Here is a 21,141-nt window from a genome sequence, read left to right on the forward strand (position 1 = left end):
CCATCATAGAGCTTGTCAGCCTATGGGTGTGCATGATGTATAAATATGGGTGTGGTTTCCATTTTTCAAACATTTTGATCTGACGAAGATCCAAGTAGGATCGAAACGTCACTATTAAACTTTTGTGGCATGGAGCGACACAGTTTTCTGACAGCCTTGCACCTACCTGATGTGCGTATAATTACTCTCCATGCTGGATATATACAACAGTGTTTTTGCTCGCTGCAAGTTTTTTCTGTACACCATTTTGATTTTTTTGAGAAATCTTTTTTTGCAAACTCCACTTAGACTGATGATGCAACCTTCCTCAAATATGGTCACATGACCATGACTCACATGACTAAAAGTTGTCAAAAGATTGTTGGTACTCCAAATTGTTTGGCTGCCATAGGCCAATCAAGAGCAAAAAAAGATGACCTATGTGGTCACTCTATCATCCCGTTTCAGCAGACCAAATTTTGCTACAGTAATCAAATGCTCATGACTTCTAAATGGATTTCTTCATGAAGTTTATAAACTGGGATTGAGAAAAGTAAGGTTGAATCACAGCGGGGGCAATCATGAAAGTGCTCTATTGAAAAGGGAATGTTTTTGGATACATACTTTGAATATGCTATATCCTCGTGGTTAGGGCTTCCATATGAACGTGGTAATGCTTAAACTCAGTGACTATTGTGATGTCCCATTTATGAATGGATATATATGTCTGATGTCTCCAGATACCCTTATATTTTTTTGTTAGTTTTCTTGATTATCTTTTGTATACATTTTCTTAACAAGTTTTTTCTACATGTCTAGTAGCACAAATGACCCCTGATGTTGGGATTCAATCCTTATTGGCAAGTACTCAAAATAAATTACTTGTACTCTTAGTGGCGCTGCTTTGACAGTCAACTTAGCTGTATCTGCTAGCTAGCGCTAGCATTCGGCAACTTTAGCTGGTTAAAACTGCTAGGTGGTTATTTTTAGAACCAGAACTACCAGAACTACAACTACAACTTACATAATTCAACCTAGTTGGTTTAGAGCTTTCCTACCCTGAGTATGACTTAAATAATATATGGCCGCCATGTGAATAAAGCGAACTGGCCATGAATGAAGTCAGGGCAGCAGAAAAAGTAACAGTCGGTTTGCTAGTGAAGCACATACTCCCAACAAAATCACAAGTTTCAATCCTGACTCAAGTTAGGGTTTGTACATACTGGGTTCTCTGGTGTGTTTGTTGGATTTCGGAGTCCTGGAAGCAGAGTTCTTCATGCCAACAGCTGGAGAAGAGAATACAGATGTTTAGTCACTAGTATTTTGAATCACTAGTTATACTAGTGAGTGGTAGTGCTTGTGCTGTGGTGGCCTACCTCTGTCGATTTAACCTTCCTAATAGATTTGAGCAAATTTGCACAGTATGTCCCATAATGACAAGGTGAAAACAAGTTTTTAGAATTTTTGGCAAATTTATTATATATCATTTTACCACAACTTTTCCCACATATTGGGAATATATGTGGGACATATATGCTTGGATTTTTTAAATTCTAATTTTAATTTGATTTGTTTAATCATAAATGTTACTATTATGCCTTTTCAATAAATGTGTTTTGAGTAACGTCATACACTAAGTTTATTACCATTTATTACAACTGAACTCATGCTATTGTCCCACTGCAGCAGATGCGGCGTTACCTGTGGAAAGGGGCGGAGACTTTTCCTCTGGGGCTGTATGATTGGTTGAGGGGTTGTCTGTCAGCGAGTTCCACTCTGCGGTTGGCTGGGCTAGCGTCGTGGGCAGGACCCCGGCACAGCAGCTATGGTGGACTGACGTCTCCGTTTCTGCCGCTTCATCTGTGACCACGATAATCTCCGGTCAAAACACTGAACACAGAGCTTAAGTTCTGTTTGACACTTCAGTTATTCTCTCAGTTTATCACTTCTCTACTGAACTTTCAATCTTCAAAAAGTCAACTTTACAGAGATTGAAGAAAAACTGGTTTACTTCTCTGCTGAGGTCCATGTAAATGTATTTGTGACATTTTTTTTTTTTTACAATGAAATAGCAATTTTCTGGTCCCCAAATTGTATATAAGGTTTTGGCAGGATAGTTATGATATGGCAGACTGATCTAGCCACTTGGTTGGTGCCTTACAATCATTGGCTGATGTGGTCAGTCTGGCTGCAATGTATATAGAAAGATCAGATGTTTATTTTCTATGCTAATTGGATGTTTTAGGCCAGTAGGGATGGGCATTTCAAGCAAAAATACTATTCGATATTCACTGGGAACTTTTCGACCATTCTTTGAAGATCTTTCAAAGAGTTTCAAAGAGTTTTAACGTTAAAACGAGAGAAGGACCTGTTCGGGGCTAATCAAGCCATAGCTATTTACTACTAGCAAGCTATGAAAATATACTTTTTAAGACAAGACGATAGTCGCATAAACGATTCGATTTGTTATAATTGAATAACTATTCGAAAATTCAAAAATCATGACCCATCCGTATTGGCCAGCTATTGACACATTTGGTTACATTCAGCTATAGTCACCGTGGCTGTGTTTAGTTAAATGCACCTATGCTACGGAGATTGATTTGTAACTTAAAGAAAATCTGTGTCTTCCTTGGGTTTTATTGGCACTTTCCCCTCTGAAGAAGCCACCCACTTTTCAAACTTACTGTTGCAGAGCAGTTGTGCTCTGTGCTCTTACCCGAGTGATGTCACTTGGGTTAATCTGCATTGAGTCAGATTCTCTGCTCTCACAGGATGCCCTGAGATGCTTCTTTCTAATGCACTACCCGCCCGGTGACAAAAAGACTTATTTTGATGTGTTAAATTGCCATAGTATCCCTGTAATTGCTCCCTGTAGGGAAATAGTCTTTTCTTTTGACCCCCTCCACAGGGAGGTCAGAGGTCAGGGTCAGCTACAGAACACCACACCTGGTAGGTTGGTAGGGATTTGGCAGGCTGCTAGGGATTTCAGTGACTTGCTCAAGGACACTTCAGCAGGATCAGCACTTGCCACCATGGGGCGTGATCCCCGGTTCTCCAGCTGAAGGATGTCTCTCTAAACCCGTGGTTGTCAACATGGGGTCCGGGGACCACCAGGGGTCCTTGAGGGGGTTCCAGGGGGTCCCCAGCAAATTGATGAATTGTTAAACTTCAGCATTATTTAACTTACAAGACGTTAACACAATTAGAAAATGCAGAATAATGACTGTTTTCATCATAGTTCCACTGTTATCTCTCTACCTACAATACAGATAGTCATGGAATTCTGGAAAAATCATATTTAACAATAAAAATATTCTCAGATTTGGGTCAGAGAGACAAAATCTCATCAAATGGGGGTCCGTGGTTCTAATGTGGACTACATTTGGGGTCCTTGATATGAAAAAAGTTGAGGATCACTGCTCTAAACACTAGGTCAGTATCCCACCCCAATATTAATCTACTGTTTGCATTCAATGCAGTCTGCATGTCACTCTGGGTAAGGCTATCAACAAATTACCTGGAGAAGATTATCACTATGGTTAATCAGAACGGGATGCACAGTACCATTTTGTTACGTCTTCCCACCAGACAGTGTATAAGGTCACTTCAACTCAAGTAGTAGTATAGGGCTGGGCAATATATCGATATTATATCGATATCGTGATATGAGACTAGATATCGTCTTAGATTTTGGATATCGTAATATGGCATAAGTGTTGTCTTTTCCTGGTTTTAAAGGCTGCATTACAGTAAAGTGATGTCATTTTCTGAACTTAGCAGACTGTTCTAGCTGTTCTACTATTTGCCTTTACCCATTTAGTCATTAAATCTACATTACTGATGATTATTTATCAAAAATCTCATTGTGTAAATATTTTGTGAAAGCACCAATAGTCATCCCTACAATATTGTTGCAATATCGATATCGAGGTATGTGGTCAAAAATATTGTAATATTTGATTTTGTCCATATCGCCCAGCCCTACTTAGAACTGAACATTTAGAGATATATATTGTGTATCGCCATTCAGCCTAAAAATACCGAGATATGATTTTCGGTCCATATCGCCCAGCCCTACTGGGCGATATGGCATAAATGCCATATCAATATCAAAATTTCTGAACTGCAATTACAAAGTCCATTCAAAGTTGAAATAATACCAGATCAGATTATATTATTAGACTCACAAATTGAAAATTTACTACTAGGCAAATTGCCCCACTTGACGAACATTCAGACAATAACCAGTAGGAAAGGTCTTCTATTAATTTCCTCTGATTGCAGCTACAGGCTTTGCAATGAGATGGAGATTGGAACAACACATCAGTTTACAACAATTCAGTTTACGAGAACTTTTTCCCTCCAGTCTGTAGCCTCCATGAGTGGAAAGGAGCTCTTGTGAAGTCTGCATGGGTGGTTTCAGCAGCTGCAAATCAGGGACAAAATCTGTACCATGGTACCAATTATCCCATGTGACATTTTTACCTTTTTTTGGGGTTTTATGGGTTTATTCTCAGATTTGCAAATAGTGTCGCAGACGGCAGCGTGGCAATTCTGGGAGTCTGAGCAGCAGGGTGGCCTAGTAGTTAGACTTCCCTTGACAGTAAGCATTCATCCTGCTGAAGTGTCCTTGAGCAAGACACCGAATCCCTACCGACTCCTTGTGCAGCGGGGTAAAAGAAAAGAGAATTTCCCTCGTACGAATGAAAACATTACTCATTATTCGTTTGGGACGGAGCAAAGGAGTCGGGTTCAGTTGTAGCTGTCACTCACCCTGTGGTGGGGAGGGGCTGGGATGGGACGGGCACAGCTCTGGGTTGCTGAGGTCAGAGGTCAGGTCAGAGCCGGTTGCCAGGCGCTGTGAGCGTCTTCTCTGGCTGCAGGGGTGGGCTGGGAGTGGGAGTAATTTTTAAGAAAAAACACTTAATGACGTGAAATACAAGAAAGTGGCGCTTTCCTTTTAGTCCGGCGCTCCCTTGACTCAATTAGCTTTTTATATTATGTTATATTACTAGATTTCAGCATTGAGGAACTTACATTCATGATTTTGCATAGGCATACTAACCTAAAAACCTATTATTGGGAGACGCGAGAAAGTTTCAGAGCGACAGACAGAGCATCCCCCGTAACCATAGCAACTCACTCTCACTCCTGCCTGCGTGCGCACGGTGCGAGAGGAGAGGGAGAGACGCAGACGTCCTGATTACTCTGAGCAGCATGCATGGTAATAAATGACAATATAATAGATCTGTGTATATTTCTCGCTTTCCCCCTGATGGTCTGAATAACTCACTGCTGCACGGTGCTGCTCTGTCTCGTCTGTCCTGATGTCAGTGTCTCTTTACGTTACGTTATCAGTTATGAATTTGTTTTTATTTATTAGAAAATGGACTTGTGGTGTGAGAGTGTGTGAAAAGTGTCAATTGCGTGAGTCTCTCGGTCAATGCGTGAGAGTTGGCAGCCCTGCTCAGACTGCTAGTTGAGCAGAGTGTGTATGCAAATTAACCAAGACCGACATGCGTAACCGGTTAAAAATATTCTCGGTGGTTAACCGATTAACGGTTAACCATTGACATCCTTAGCGCAGCTACTCGAGAAGCATCCAGCTGTTCAACATTCTTAATGATCGATAAGAGGCATCGTTACAGCGGTGGCTTATTGATTCCTGTGAATTAAGCAATTTGGAACCGGTGCTCAATGCCATACTATTGACACCAATATGGGTAAACAGCTGCATACAACCTGGGAAGAAGAAACTAGACATTCTGTCTTATTAAGTAAGTTCTAGGTCTACTGTTTGAACCTACATTTACATGCTTATATCACCATGCTACATTTTGTAGTAATATGTGCGCTTGTCAAACGAACGCTGTAAGCTCTTTTAAATAGTCGCTTTTTCACTATTCATGTTAAATATCATTGCATATATAATACTGCCGCTTTTGACATTATTACAGGAGTTCATTGAAGAGGAGGCAGACTTTTTATATGTCTATACCTCTGGAGCAGGATAGCTGTGCAGCCTAATTTACCGTGGTGATGTACCCCACTTAAGACTGGGCCACCTTTGTGACACTGGAAAGTTACCTCACTAACTCCATAATCTATCTTCATAGTATACCTCTTTGTGTTATTGTTTTTGCAATTAATATACTAGGGTTGTTGTTTTTGTGGTTAACATAGCAGTGTTGTTGTTGTTGTAATTAGCATAGTGTTGTCGTTGTTGTAGTTAAGAGCAATGTTGTTTTTGTTTTTTGAAGATCTGCAACACCTTCTGGATTCATGAATCCTCTCCTGCCTAGTCCTATATAGGCGTTTGATACTATAGTATGTACATTTGTATTGAAAATATCTATTATTCTTATGCTATGCTCTATATTTGTATGACACTCCTCTGGTTGTTTCTGCTCTATTGTCTGCACATTCGCTGTACTTTAAATGTCTAAATGGAAATGCACTGTATCTTTTATCTCATTACCATAGCTGTCACTCCTGTTTTTCTTTTGTTTGTTTGTTTGTTTTTCTTTCCTGGATGAGATGTTTAGGGGGGAGGGAAGGGGCAATTGTCAACATTGTATGTTAACTTTTACATTGTATCCTTGATTTAATTTTCATCAAAAATCCCAATAAATAAATGCTTTAAAAAAAAAAAAGCAGTGTTGTTTTTGCAGTTAACAGCAGTGTTGTTGTAGTTAACATAGTAACATTTTTGTAGTTAACATACCAGAATGATTGTTGTTCTTCTCTGTTCCTGTGGAGGGCGGGGTCTCTGAGGCTGACTGAGGCTCCTCCCCTGCTGGACTCCCAGCATTCACACTGGGGTCTACTGCTGGACTGCTCTCCTCCTGATAGGGACATGCACACACCACAGGTTGAGGCTTGCAGTAGTCATAGATCTGAATAAGAAATGTCAACAATGCAAAAGGAATGTAATATATGCATATTAACGCAATAAAGAAACACAGATGCCTGATAAAGAAAAACAATGACTAAAATGTTAGTATTAGTATTGGCCATCTGCTATTGGCTGGTCTTTGTGCCAGGTGATGTCACCGTCTACAGAGTACAACAGGTGGTGACATCACCTGGCACAAAGACCAGCCAATAGCAGATGGCCAGTTCAGTACCCTACTTTTCACCATTAGGTGTCAGGCTTCACCACAGATTTAGGTGGGGTTTAGTTACTCTTTAAACTATTACCATTACTTAGCCTGACAGTCAGGTGATAATGTTGGCAATTTGAATAAGCACATTCAAATGTTTTCAGCTAATTGTCAATGAAGTGCCTAGTGACAGTAAGTGAAGCAATGCGCAAATACTAAGCACTTAGCCCACTGAACATGTCACCTAGAGCAGTGGTTCTCAACGTGGGGTCCGGGGACCACCAGGGGTCCTTGAGGAGGTTCCAGGGGGTCCCCAGTAAATTGATGAATTACTAAACTTAAGCACTATTTCATTTATGAGAAGTTAACACAATTAGAGAATATAGGAAAATGACTATTTTGATCATAGTTTCTCTGTTATCTCTCTACCTACAATACAGATAGTCATGGGATCCTGGAAAAAATCATATCTAACAATAAAAATATTCTCAGATTTGGGTCTCATCAAATGGGGGTCTGTGGCCCGTATGTGGACTAAATTAGGGGTCCTTGATATGAAAACGGTTGAGAACCACTGACCTAGAGTGACTACTGAGCCCACTCTGTGACTTCCTCAAAACCTGACTCCGCCTTCCACACACAAAGACCACGGTCATGTTCGAGGGGTCAGCTACCTGGATCGGACAGGGTTCTTTCTGCTCTTCCTCTCCTCCCTCTCTCTCCTCCTCTTCCTCCCCCTCCTCCTCCGTCTCCTCTTCATCCGCCTGCCGCTCCTCTCCCTGGGCCTCCCGTCGGCAGCGGCTGCTGTTGTTGCTGGTTCTGGGTTTGCTGGAGTTTCCGGACCAGGCTGCCGTGGCTGCCTTCACGAGAGCAACCCAGTCCTGTTAGAGTTAGACTGTTATTACAGTTATTATGAACAGTTACAGCTATATTCATACTCTCTATAGTTTAACCGGTGCCTTTGGATGTGGTTGCTTTGGCTGTGTGCACAAGAGATACTCAGTCATGTAACATTTTTACAGTTTAGGCTAAGCTATGAGCTATACTGTATATATAGTGTACTGTATATATATAAACTATACAGTGCCATCAGAAAGTATGCAACCTCCCTGAATTGTTCTGCATTTTGTGGTGCTGCAGCCTCAATTCAAATGGATTAAATTGGAAATTGATGTCACTGATCGAAACACAATCACCCATTTTGTCCAAGTGTATTTTTCTTATTTACCAATTTGTACAAATTCAAACTGGAACTTTGAATTGTTGACAGCTTGAAGGACTTCATTACCCTGAAATCATGTAGCTGGATGTCAGTAAACTACACACACCTCAGACCAACATATCTTCTTCTTAATGGGTGGGTGGGGGGGTGGAGATGGTGAAAAAAGGCAGCTCTCTATGGATGAGGTCAGGGCTGAGCAATTAATCGAAATTTTATCGAAATCGCAATATGGCCTACTGCAATTTTCAAATTGCAGGAGGTGCAATATTTGTTAAAGGCGAAATATGTGTCAAAATAGCATTTTAAATGAAATATTGTGAGAGATGTCCTGGCCTACACATCGTATTCTACAGACTTAAGAAAACATCTTTGTTTGGTACAGATCCCCGCAAAAATCACACCATAATCATTTTAATACGTTTTTCAATGAAAATGAGAATAATGATGTAAAAATTCTCATTCCCTCTAATATCGCAAATCATATCGCAATTGCGATATCGGTCAAAATAATCGCAATTAGATATTTTTTCAAAATCGTTCAGCCCTAGATGGCAGAGGTGAAAGCAGACTGTATGCAGGGTGGGAGGGCTCTCTAATGATACTAAGAGCCTTGCTGTAACAACAGGGATGCAGCTTTAAAATGTCACAGTTTTCTAACGGTAAGAATTTTAGAAACTACGGCATTCTACACTCAGCCTTGCGTTCGCACGAGAAGTCAAAACTCCTCACAAGAGCATTTCAGCATCCATTCACTTTTTAAAAAGCTCACCAAAACGGCATGTAATCCCGTCAAAACAGTTAAGAGTTATACTAGTCCAGTGTGTCTTCTCGTCCTCCCAATCGTTGCGAGGTGATCTTCAGTGCATCATTTACCTCCTGTTGCTCCTTCCCATCTGTGTGAACGGTTTCCAAGTATAGGCTAGGTGTAAAAGACTAACTTTCTATGATATTAAATCAAAACTAGCGGTTGCATTGTAATGAACACACCCTCTTTAGATACCCTAAAGCAATTCTGTAAAGACGAGCAGGGCTTTGACATCTTGGATGATACTTGGGAGGCAGCTGTAGACTGCCTCCTTAATCATCAACTTGTGTATGCCATGGTCTCATTCAGTTCAAGATCTTCCATTGCCTGCATTATTGAAAAGCAGCTCTTGCACGGATATACCCAGACAAATATTCCACTTGCGATAGATGCAAATGTGCTCCTGCCAACCTCTACCATATGTTGTGGGGTGTAAAAAACTTGACCCATTGGACTTCATTCTTTGATACGTTCTCCAAAATCTTTGGACGACTCTTTGCACTCTCCATGTGCTCCCGCTGCCATCTTTGGGATCACTTCTGAGAATATAACTACAAACTCAGTTCAACGTAAGGTCTGGGCAGTTTCTTCTCTGCTGGCAAGAAGGTTATTATTCTACAGGAAAATCAGATACACAGTAAATAAAGGAAACTGCCAACTTTGTGGAACAAACGAATAAACTTCCCCCTGAATTAGGGCTGGGCGATATATCAATATTATATCAATATCGTGATATGAGACTAGATATCGTCTTATATTTTGGATATTGTAATATCGTGATATGGCATAAGTGTCTTTTCCTGGTTTTAAAGGCTGCATTACAGTAAAGTGATGTCATTTTCTGAACTTACCAGACTGTTCTAGCTGTTCTATTATTTGCCTTTACCCACTTAGTCATTATATCCACATTACTGATGATTATTTATCAAAAATCTCATTGTGTAAATATTTTGTGAAAGCAAACCAATAGTCATCCCTACAATTTTGTCAATATCGATATTGAGGTATTTGGTCAAAAATATTGTGATATTTGATTTTGTCCATATCGCCCAGCCCTACTTACAACTGAACATGTAGCCCACTTCGTAGAAAATACTGAGATATATATCGCGTATCGTCATTCAGCCTAAAAATACCGAGATATGATTTTTGGTCCATATCGCCCAGCCCTACCCTGAATAACTTGCACATTCACATAGCCGACGCAAAGTAGTTTTGAGCTTGGTCCCTTATAGAAAAAAAAAAAAAGATCCAAGTGAGATTAGACAAATCAAACCCTGACCTGTCCTTTGGCATCCTCTGGCATTGACTTGATGTGGATCCTTTTCACACAGCGCACCACGCCGTCATAGAACTGCACCCGATAAGTACCTGCACATGCACGCACGCACACACACACACACACACACACACACACTTAGATTAGATAGGCCACGTTGGGGTCGAGGATGTAATGTCCACCAACATAGATTGACGCTTTTTGGGCAAACTAGACGGCTAGTTGATAGATAGCTAGATGAGCAGCCAGTGGAGCAGCTGCATTGAAATAAATGGCTGCGTATCTGACCCGACCCTTCCAACACAAACGGACAGAACAGAATTGCACTATTCAGATTAAATCAGATTAAAGCTTTGATCGCAATTACTTGTGTGACAAATTAATATAAAACTCTAGTAGCAAGAATCTGCACCCTGACCTGCACCCTGCACCCTGAATCTCTAACTCCCCCTCCATAATAATAATAATCATAATAATAAATGCCTCAGATAAAACTCGCTTAGCACACACATCACCATCATTCCACTGGTTCCATAAATTTCTTTCAATCCAATCTAATTTTTTTTTATTGAAAGTTACAAGGATTTTCTGGAGTTTGAATGCAGTCCTATAGAATATCCATCTGTTTGTCTCTGCAGTCATTTCTCCTTTAGGAGGGCAATACGCATTTCTGCTTCCCCAAAGCCTTTCCTGACTGGCAACCACTGTGGTCTTCAGTTCTGTGGTAGTTTCTTTGACAGTCAAAATGTCTGTTCCAAGAAGCTGTGTAGCACTCATTTGAGAAATTGCAGCAAATATGCTCTTGAGGTTTGCAGGTCTTTGAGCATTATGACAGGGTTCCTACACATTTTCAATTAAAAAATTCCATACTTTTTCCAGACCTTGATTTGTTTTGAAGATTTTGTCTGGTGTTCAATATGATTTACGCAGATCGACATCTTGCCCCTGCTAACTAGGTCATATCACTGTATAGATGAAGATTGTTCTTCACAGTGACAAATATCAGAATATGTGAGATGATTGGCAGGGTTCCTACATGGTTTCCATTTTAAAATTCCATATTTTTCCCAGACCCTATGTTCTTGACCGGATTTGATTTTGGTGGGTATTTGATATAATGCATGCTGACAGCGGCTGGGTAATAAGAGCGTCCCTCTATCTGAACATTATTCTTCACATCAACAAAAACTGTGGACTCAAAGTGGCTCTACAACAACATAAAAGCTAGAATTACGTGTGTATCGGACCTGAGCCGCAACATTTTCCATACTTTTCCCAGACATTTTTTCAAATTCCCAAACTATTCAAGACCCGGGAATGTTCAAATTCATTTTTAATACTTTTCCAGACTTTCCAGACCTGCGTAGGAACCCCGTTATGATGTGAAACATATGCAGTATCCTCACATGGACTGGGGCTCTGTTTTATAGCCATGCAGTTTGGTGTTTTGAAATATATTAATGTGGTCGATATGTACTGGCCTCCAAAATTGGTCACATTTCACATTGCAAATAAACCAAATAAAGAGGAATAAGAAGAACATTGTTTTTAAACTGTCTATGAACATCAACCCCATGAATTTGAAACTTGTCATATCATTTAACTTACAATATTTGCCTGATGATCTGATAATAATCCGGAAAATGCTTTTTGATAGCACTATTTGTGGGTATAGCTGTACTCACCCTCTTTGTTAACAGCTTCGATCTTAGCAGGGTAGTAGCGACAGTCTGTCCAGCGAGCCAGAACCTCTTCACCATCCTGCAACTCCTACACACACACACAACAAACAAAGACACACAATCACTTATATAAATGGTACTCGTCCAAATGTAAGGTTTTTCGTCTTGCATGGAATGATGATGAGCCTGCTGGATTACAAACATACGCTCTTGGCTACTTCATTCTCTGAGCTAATCAATGGCAATAAAAACAACCCTAAGTTCCTATTTGACACAGGAACACAAAAATCACAAATTGGGCCACATTAGAGACAAAATTATTAGTTTACTACTTAATGAGGGTATTGATCCCTCATTGGAACGCGCACCTGAAGCCTTGGAGAACACCTGCATACTCCATGCATTCTGAAAGAGTCTCCTCCCAAATAAGTACATACCTCTAGTCTAAACATATGACCCGCCTACTCTACCCTCTCCCTGCTAAACTTATATGATTGTAAATTGAACATCTCCACATTACTGTCAAGTACCAACACCAAATACACAAGCAGCCACATCATTGATGAAATGGTGAGATCATGGATTTTGGATGACCAGCTGGTGGCAGAAGTGTCATAAAGTGTCAAAATCCCAGTGTGGGGATTAACGGTTGATGAGCCCACTGACATCTCTGTCACCAAGCAGCTGGGTCTTCTAGTGAGGTGAGATTACTTTCTATAATTAAATAAAACTGATGTGTATGTTGTGATTAAAATTAATTTGACTGAATATTGTTTCTTTTAAAATAGTTATTTGGAACCTGACCTGACAGGAAGCACTGTACTAAAAACAAACAAAGTGCTGTATTTGGGTGAAGTGTCCACTGGGGATGCAGCAACTTTGTATGACACCATAATGAAAGTCATCAGAGATGACAAGAAGCTACCAACCAACAAGCTGGCCTCCTTTGCCAGTGACGGAGCCTCAGTAATGATTGGTGAGTTGTAGGGTTGCAAAAGGGTGGAAAATTTCCGGTAAATTTCCGGAAAGTTTCCGGTAAATTTCCATGGGAAGTTAAGCTGGGGAATTTATGGGAATTTATGGGAATTAATGGGAATTAACTGGGAATTGAGGGTAATTTAATGGAAAGGTATCATATCCAAGCATAAATATTTGTTTTGTTATAAGCAGACATCCATCCAAAATAATACAATTAAAACAGATTTATTTGTAAGTAGAACTTTATCAAGTGTTAAATATTTTATTGAACAATCAATTCTTTCATTGAAGAACAAAAACATGAATGTTGAGTTGCATGTAGGGGGCGTGGTCTCAATAGCCCTGCAGTAAGCAGTGTGCTATGTGTGCATGTGATTGAGGAATAGCATAGATATTCAACTGTACTTGCATGACATCTGGTTGTTTTAGTCAGGATTATGCTAAAATATATTTTCCCCAACTATATTTAAGTTCCCTATTAAGAGCATACCTTCAATTTAGTAAATTCCTGGTTTATTCCCGTTTATTCCCATAAATTCCCGTTAATTCCCATAAATTCCCGTTAATTCCCATGGAAAGTTTCCAACTTTGAAAATTCCTGGAATTTTGCAACACTAGTGAGTTGTCGCTTTGGCTTTTACCTTTAGTTTAGTTATTTGGTGAGATTGTCATAGTGATAATTTCATTTTCCTAGGGAGAAAAGATGGAGTTGGAAAGAGACTCCAGGGCTCATTCCCTGGCCCGATAACCGTGCAATGTGTGGCACACTGCCTCAATCTATCAGTGTCTGACTGTATTAAAGGATACGGCTGGTGTTTTTAAATACATTTCTTATCGTCAACAAATCCTATGACAATAACAAAATCAACAATGCGTTTGCTCTACTCTCATTACTTTCCGACTTCCCACATTCCCTTTTTAGCCTCCAAACCGGAAGTCATTGGCTCCAATTATAAGCTAAATACCTTTAAATACAACTCACAAAGACATAGTTTACATTTTAAAAATCGCTAACTGTTACCATGAAAAATCAGGCTGTTGTAGTTATTACCAAATCAAATTCAAATGGAACAAATTCTTCATTATGCCGGGGACTATTTTCTGTGCTACGGAACTACTTTCCTGAGATGGAAAACGTGTTTACAGCCGGCTTATTAAGTTGTTTGAGGAAAAAGTCGGCCGGCCCGGTGCATGGTGATGATGAAATATGCTGCCAGAGCAACGGCATGGCCTTGTGACGTCTTTTTAATCGTTTTTTTTATATAATAGAGTTCTATGGCTGCTGGGACATGGCTTTATTGGGCACCGGCTACATGGACGAGACTTGTTAGCAAAACAAATTCATTGCTGATTTTGTTATTTTCATAGAATTTGTTGACGGTAAGAAATGCATTAAAAAACCCCAGCCTTATCCTTTAAGGAGCAGAGGGGAGTACCATACCTCACCAAATATGCCAGGGCCCTCATTTATCAACATTGCGTAGAAAAGGTTCTAAATTCTCTAAGTAACCTGCCTTGATAAATACCACAAGTTCTAAACCACCATCATGCTCGTGCACAGCCGCTCATTAACATAAATTTACACCCCCAAATTGACCATATATGGTGACAACCTTCCCTTTAAATGCAGCAGGAAATGTCATTGATATCTCTTCTGTGCTGAACACAGGTCAGACAAAGAACGCAGGAGGAAGAATTTACAGATGCAGACATTGAATTATTAAAATTATTAAAAAATAACCGAGGTTGTGGCACCACAAAGTACTTTCTGGAACACTCGATGGTAGATTGATAAACAAGCGAAAACATCCAGCCTGTCAGCAGGTGAGAGCGGCGGCATTTAACATTTTTATCAGCAGAGCAGTGGCAGAAAAAAAAAAAAAAGTTTTGACCTGAATCCAAAATAATCATAGTCAACAACAGGGACATTGCTGCAACAGGCGGAGAACAGACTGAGACCAGCCTGTCCGATGTGGACCGGACACTCCGGACACCGGACTGTGATAGATAATTTTCATTTGAATATATTTCTCTCAGCCTGCAGGTCCTCCCTGAAGGAGAAGGTGGGGCAGAGGTCCAATAAAACTAAATCTACTGAGTCGCCCCTCATGGCTTTCAGTTAAAAGGTTGGTGCGCTCTCTGAGAACACGCTCCATGTGCATAATGCTCCAAATCATCCATCAAAGCAAGATGAGCCATTTTACGCACACAACTATCAATGTCTTATTGTTGCCTTTTATGATTGCCTATACCCTGAATTTCATCACCCATACTAATGATTAAAATCATGATTAATCGATTTAATTCAGTATGCTTAAATGGACTAGTTAATATAGTTGAACAATATGCACTGTCGAAATTGTATATGAATGGTATAACATGAACTTTTACTCTCAACTACTGAAGCCTATGGAATTTTCTATTAATAATTATCGTACGCAAGGTTTACACACATATTTGTACTTACGCACTCTTGATAAATGAGGGCCCAGGACTGTTAGAACAATTTTCTGGTTCTACCAGCAATAGGACCAGCAGTCTTAAGGTTGTATCTCCAGAGCCCTCTGAGCTCTATCCCACCCTGAGCCTTGCAGCTGCAATCGCCCTCACAGCCTCAGTTCAGACTACAGATGTGGACAGGCTATTTTCACCACTAAAGATGGTAATGTATGATTGAGAACGCTATTATTATTCATTTCTGTATCAGATTAATACAAAGTTCCTTAATGCATTCATTGTTTTTTTTAAAGGTTAAGACACCCCTGCACAATAGACTGTAGGAGAGGCACTTGGATGTGTGTTGCAAGGTGGCAATTAATGGACCGGACCAGGAGTCCTTGGACTGCAAGGAGCGCCTGAAGCAGTTCTATAAAATCTATAAAATCTATAAAATGAAAAATAGGAGGCTGAAATGTTCTGCCTCTGGTTGTGAACTGTGTAAATAAAGTGTTCGGCTATCCTGTAACAGGGCCACTTTTTGCTGGTTGTGAACTATGAAAACAATGGCTTTTATTTTATATTTATGTTAAAAAAAAAAAATGTTATTGACTTTATATTTTGAGTGAGAAGTTGGGTTGTGGTCCCATTGACTTGCATGGAGTTGGACTGGATTTGGAGGGTTTTTGGAGTCAGCATCTAGCAGACTTTCAGCCACTTCCTTATTGGCCTCAAAATTCCCCCGTGGTTTTGATCGCTTGGTTTATGAGCGTGTCCGTGGCTCTATATGCTCTGTGTGTGTGTGTGTGTGTGTGTGTGTGTGTGTGTGTGTGTGTGTGTCGTACAGCACTGTGGTCCTCCTCCTGCAGTGGCTCTCTGCAGATGGCGGGTCTTTCCAGCGGGCGAAGTCGGCCGCTGTCCCAGGATATCCACTCATCATAGCGATGACTCCAGCGGTCAAAGTGGACCAGCAGCCTCCCCTCCTCAGGCTCCAGCTGTTCTATACGTGCTGGGTACCTACACAATATACAACAACAACAACAACAACAACTGTAAGCAACTAACAACTGTAGCAATAACAACAATTATAAGCAACTGTAAGTAAATCAATCTATGATAATAATCCATACTCTTACACTTCTCAGTCTTAGTCTATGTTAGGGCTGGGCGATAATTCAATATTATCGTTTATCGTCTTTCAGTGGAATCATATCGTGATGATATGAAGATATTTTGATATCGTGACACACATTTCTGCTGTCTGAATTGATGATGACAAGCAAATTTTACTTAACAACTCTCATAAAATGAGGAATGGTAGGAATATTATTTGAATATTTCTGTTTTGTTTGACATCACACCTAACATTACCATTCGGTTCAATGAGATGAACATTAATTTGCTTATTTAACGTGATTTTGCATACATGAACCATATCGTGATATATACTGATATCGAGAAAAATCCTTAAGATTATCATGATATTGATTTCAACCATATTGCCCAGCCCTAGCCTATGTGGAAACTGCATATGTTTATATAACCAACTGAATATAGACCCCCCCCCCCCCCCCGAACACTCTGCACCCAAGTAAACTCAGCCTGTGAGAAATACTGTGATTGATAGCAATTGTACCATTCTATTTCTTATGTTGTGATAAGATTGTGACATTGAGATAACATTGTTGCACCATTGCCAAATACCATGTCTGATTATATTGTTATGCTATTTATAATATTGTGATAACATTGCAATAATGTTGCCATACCACTTCTTCAAGTAGTCCTGGGCCTCTACTTTGGCCCCCACTTCAAAGCTGATCCCAGGTCTGGTAGGAGGTTTGTTACTCATCCTGTCTGGTTCAGGATTGCCCACATCTCCGAGTGAAGCTAAAACAGAAGAGAATATTTTAAATATTGCTAAAGAGCTGATTTATATGACTGTGAAATGACAGTTTTGGCTAACGGGCTACAATAGTATTTTTTTGAGACTAAGCTGTGACCCAGAGTTGAGTAATCCCAATATTAAAGCTACAATATGCAATGATTTTACAGGATATATTATACCATGTCAGTCTGTGTCAGTCTGTGACCCTGCGTGTTCATGCTTAGTCTACATTTGCCTGAAATTGGCTTTTCAATGATGTTGGCGATATTTTTGGGGCATACTATTTGCTGGGGGCAACCAACACAACATCCACAACCCTGTTTAACAGCCTTTAAAAACGAATTCAAAACATTTTCCAAATCTCTAAAATGTATGAAAAGCATGAATGCCCAAAAATTACACTTTGTATTTGCGCAGTATAAAGTAATTTAACCCCTGGAATGTATACATTGTTCTTTGTTTTTGTTTTTTTTCCCCTTTAATTTATTATTTATTTTCTCTTTGTTTTGTTTTTGTTTTCTCTATTTCCTTTTGATTATTGTCTTTGACACATATGTACTGTACTCAGCTTTCTCTGGTGATATAGAAAGAACTGTCATTGGCAATTTGTTGTATATTTGAAGACTAATTTAAAAAAAATAAAAAAATAAAAAAATAAAAAAACATTTGCTGGGGGCGTGTTGCATGGCCAGCTGTGAGCTGGTTGTGGCCATCAAGGCGAGGCTAGCAGCCATAGAGCAGATAAAATTCCAGGTGTATTTTTGCAGAAACATTCTGCCTACCGCCCCAGATTCTTACCCAGAATGATGGCTTTTGAGTGGAAAAGTACAATTTATGTGGCGCTACCAAGTACAGTGCCGTCTAAAATTGGAACCAAGGGCATACAAACCATATCACTGCACTAAGACTGCTAGGGTTTAGAGTTTATTTCCTAGGTCCATAGTACTGCAAGGCCCAAGTGGTTCTCAACGTGGGGTCCGGGGACCACCAGGGGTCCTTGAGGGGGTTCCAGGGGGTCCCCAGCAAATTGATAAAGTGTTAAACTTCACCATTATTTCATTTACAAGAAGTTAACACAATTAGAGAATGTAGAAGAATGACTGTTTTCATCATAGTTTCACGGTTATCTCTCTAACTACAATACAGATAGTCATGGAATTCTGGACAAAAACATATCTAACTATTAAAATATTCTCAGATTTGGGTCTGAGAGACAAAATCTCATCAAATGGGGGTCTGTGGCTCTAATGTGGACTAAATTAGGGTCCTTGATACGAAAAAGATTGAGACTCATTAGCCTTAGGATATAGGCCTCCACCAAATGGCATGCTATATGACACAATCAATTAGTATATTGGTATATATTATGTGCACCAACTGGCAGTGGCCACAACATCCGTTTGGATGCCAAGAAAAATTCATTTGAAAATGTGGGTCCGGGTTTTGGAATCCGCTGCTCTAAAGACACTAAACAGACACTAAAATAAAAGCAGAGAGGCTGTGTACTGAATGGGAAGTGACATGCAGAGTACCAGAAGGCATAGGAACGCTTCTTAAAATTGGCTGACAACTACAGGCAGAAATAAGCGTAGAATAGTAGCAATTCTGAGTGAATAGGTGGGATTGCAAATAATCTTGATAAATTTGCAATTCTGTGTGATTTCAGAATGGTTGGCAAAAATATCACATCACCAAAAAAGATAGAATGAAGGATTTAATTTTTGCTTGTCTTGACTTCTAAGGCCCTTTCACACATGAAACCCACAAAAAAAAAAAGCACACGTCGCTTATAAGGCATTAAGCAATTTAATGGGTTCGGCTTGTCTTTAAAATAATGATATATTAGTCACCTATTCATTTCAAAAGTCATTATTACTTGATTTATTACTCCCAGTAATAAACAGTAATTTGTTACAGTATTCCTTACTTTTACGTTACACCCTCAAAACTGCGTCCTCTTTTCCTCAGAAATGACAAAGATAATTATGAAATTATGAAGGGAAATCAAACAGCGCTGGGTATATAATGTTCTTGTCCTCCTTTTGCACAATAAGATCTAAGTAGTGGGAATACTTCCACCCACAGAAAGTCAACTTTTATATAATTTCTCATCAGAGTTGTGGGAATACTACCATGAGAACTTTTCAACCATTTCTCATCTTTAATTATTATTGTAACACATTACTGAGTAACATATTACCACCCAGCTCTGGTGGGATTAATAATACATCTATACATTTTGCACTGATGAATGTCAAGGCAGTTTTAAAAGCATGCATCTATTGTTCATTTGAGTAAGCTACATAGGCTACTTGTCGTGTGATGGACAGTTACTCATGCAGCACATAACACAGAGTCAAACCTTAGTTTCATGTTGGACATGCAGCCAAGCCTGCTTAATGTCAGTTATTGTCTGGTCTTTTCCTGGCCCATACAGCAATGCCATCACTAGCATCCATAGTCTAATGCACATCTGATCCTGAGCCAAGCTTCAAAAGAGTATTAATCACTTTCTCACATTTGCAACTCACTTTCTCAATGTGGACTCTCCAAGTCATTTTTCACCAAGCCAAATCTTTAATTCTCTCTAAAGCAGATCTGGACACTGTCAACCCTAGATCCGATAGCAAAAACAAAAAAAAAATCATATAGGCCAAGCTACTTAGTTCTTGAATCTGAAATTCTAAAGCCCGACTTATCATTGATTCATTTCCTGTCACCTGTGACCTTAAAACACCTGACCATCTCACCCATCAGCCAGTGTATAATGCCCTCTAGTGGTTAAAGGGTGTGAAAGCCTAAATACAGACACAGGACAAATGGCTCCTGGCTACATAAACTCTGTTCAGAGGTGTTAGTACATACAACTGAATAAAAGCGACACTGTGAGTCCATTCGGGTTACCCAACTGTCACAAAGTTCCTCTTTGACAAGAGTAACATCTTTGTCATTGTGTACACTCTACAGAATAAACTATCTTGACTGTCCGTCAAGATAACTGGATACCTAATGTTATAGAGTGCTAACTTTGTTAACTAGCTATGTTAGCTAACATCATTTGCATTGAACTGCACATTTATAAACATTCATATGTCTTGTCAGTGACCAGTCAGTTACAGTTAATCCGGTGCTGTTTGAATGAGTGATGTTATAATCTCATTTCAAGTGATTGTAAGATTTACAGCTGTTTGTTTGCTAGCTATCGTAGGCTAACGCAGGCTACTATATCCAGCTGGTTAGTTTAATGCTCGCACTGAAGGTAATGCCGCAAGCATAGAGACTATTTAAAACCTCTGGATACTCAATTAACGTTCGATATAATTATTGCCTTGCAAGCTGAAGTCAATACTCAATATATCAACAGTAGCCAAATTGCCAACGTCTCATAAAGTAGCTAAATGCGCACGGAGAATGACTTTCAGACCCTATACTGCTGACGCTATTAGTGTTGTCATTATCTGGTCTGGGCAGCTTGCTAGCCTGGTAAAGCTAACTCATCTACTAGACGCTTGCTAGCTACGATGCTAACGTTAGCCAACAAGCTAACGCCGCTAGCTGACTAGTGCCGCTGCAGAAACGGAAAAATCGGACAGCGACTGCGTCCGTTTTTGATTAACAACCATTCACCGTGTCTGCGCCTGGCAATTTTCATCTTTAACATAAAGTGCAAGATGGTTTACCTTTGCGAATACATTTATTTGGTAAATGGGACGGGTTTTGTGTGAAACTCAACCTTCTTTCCGGCCCATTCCCTTGTAAGAAGAAT

At 39.8% G+C, this 21,141-nt stretch overlaps 1 protein-coding gene across 1 annotated transcript; it reads right to left on the reverse strand.

The window, feature by feature from the left end:
- Nucleotides 1-1,202: 1,202 nt before the first annotated feature.
- LOC139638776 (PHD finger protein 20-like protein 1) lies at nt 1,203-21,126 on the reverse strand (the record flags this gene model as incomplete). The annotated part of the gene is made up of 10 exons (XM_071512805.1): nt 21,056-21,126; nt 17,257-17,377; nt 16,333-16,504; nt 12,077-12,161; nt 10,395-10,483; nt 7,760-7,966; nt 6,707-6,827; nt 4,756-4,872; nt 1,681-1,839; nt 1,203-1,265 (listed from the first exon to the last, which is right to left on the reverse strand). Coding segments are annotated over exons 2-10 (1,096 nt in total), but the record flags the coding sequence as incomplete, so codon positions are not given.
- Nucleotides 21,127-21,141: the final 15 nt, after the last annotated feature.

The sequence above is a fragment of the Centroberyx affinis genome, unplaced genomic scaffold (assembly GCF_046629955.1).
Source record: "Centroberyx affinis isolate AG114_WGS23_722 - 3 ecotype Tasmania unplaced genomic scaffold, CSIRO-AGI_Caff_v1 ptg006544l_1, whole genome shotgun sequence".
NCBI lineage: Eukaryota > Metazoa > Chordata > Actinopteri > Beryciformes > Berycidae > Centroberyx > Centroberyx affinis.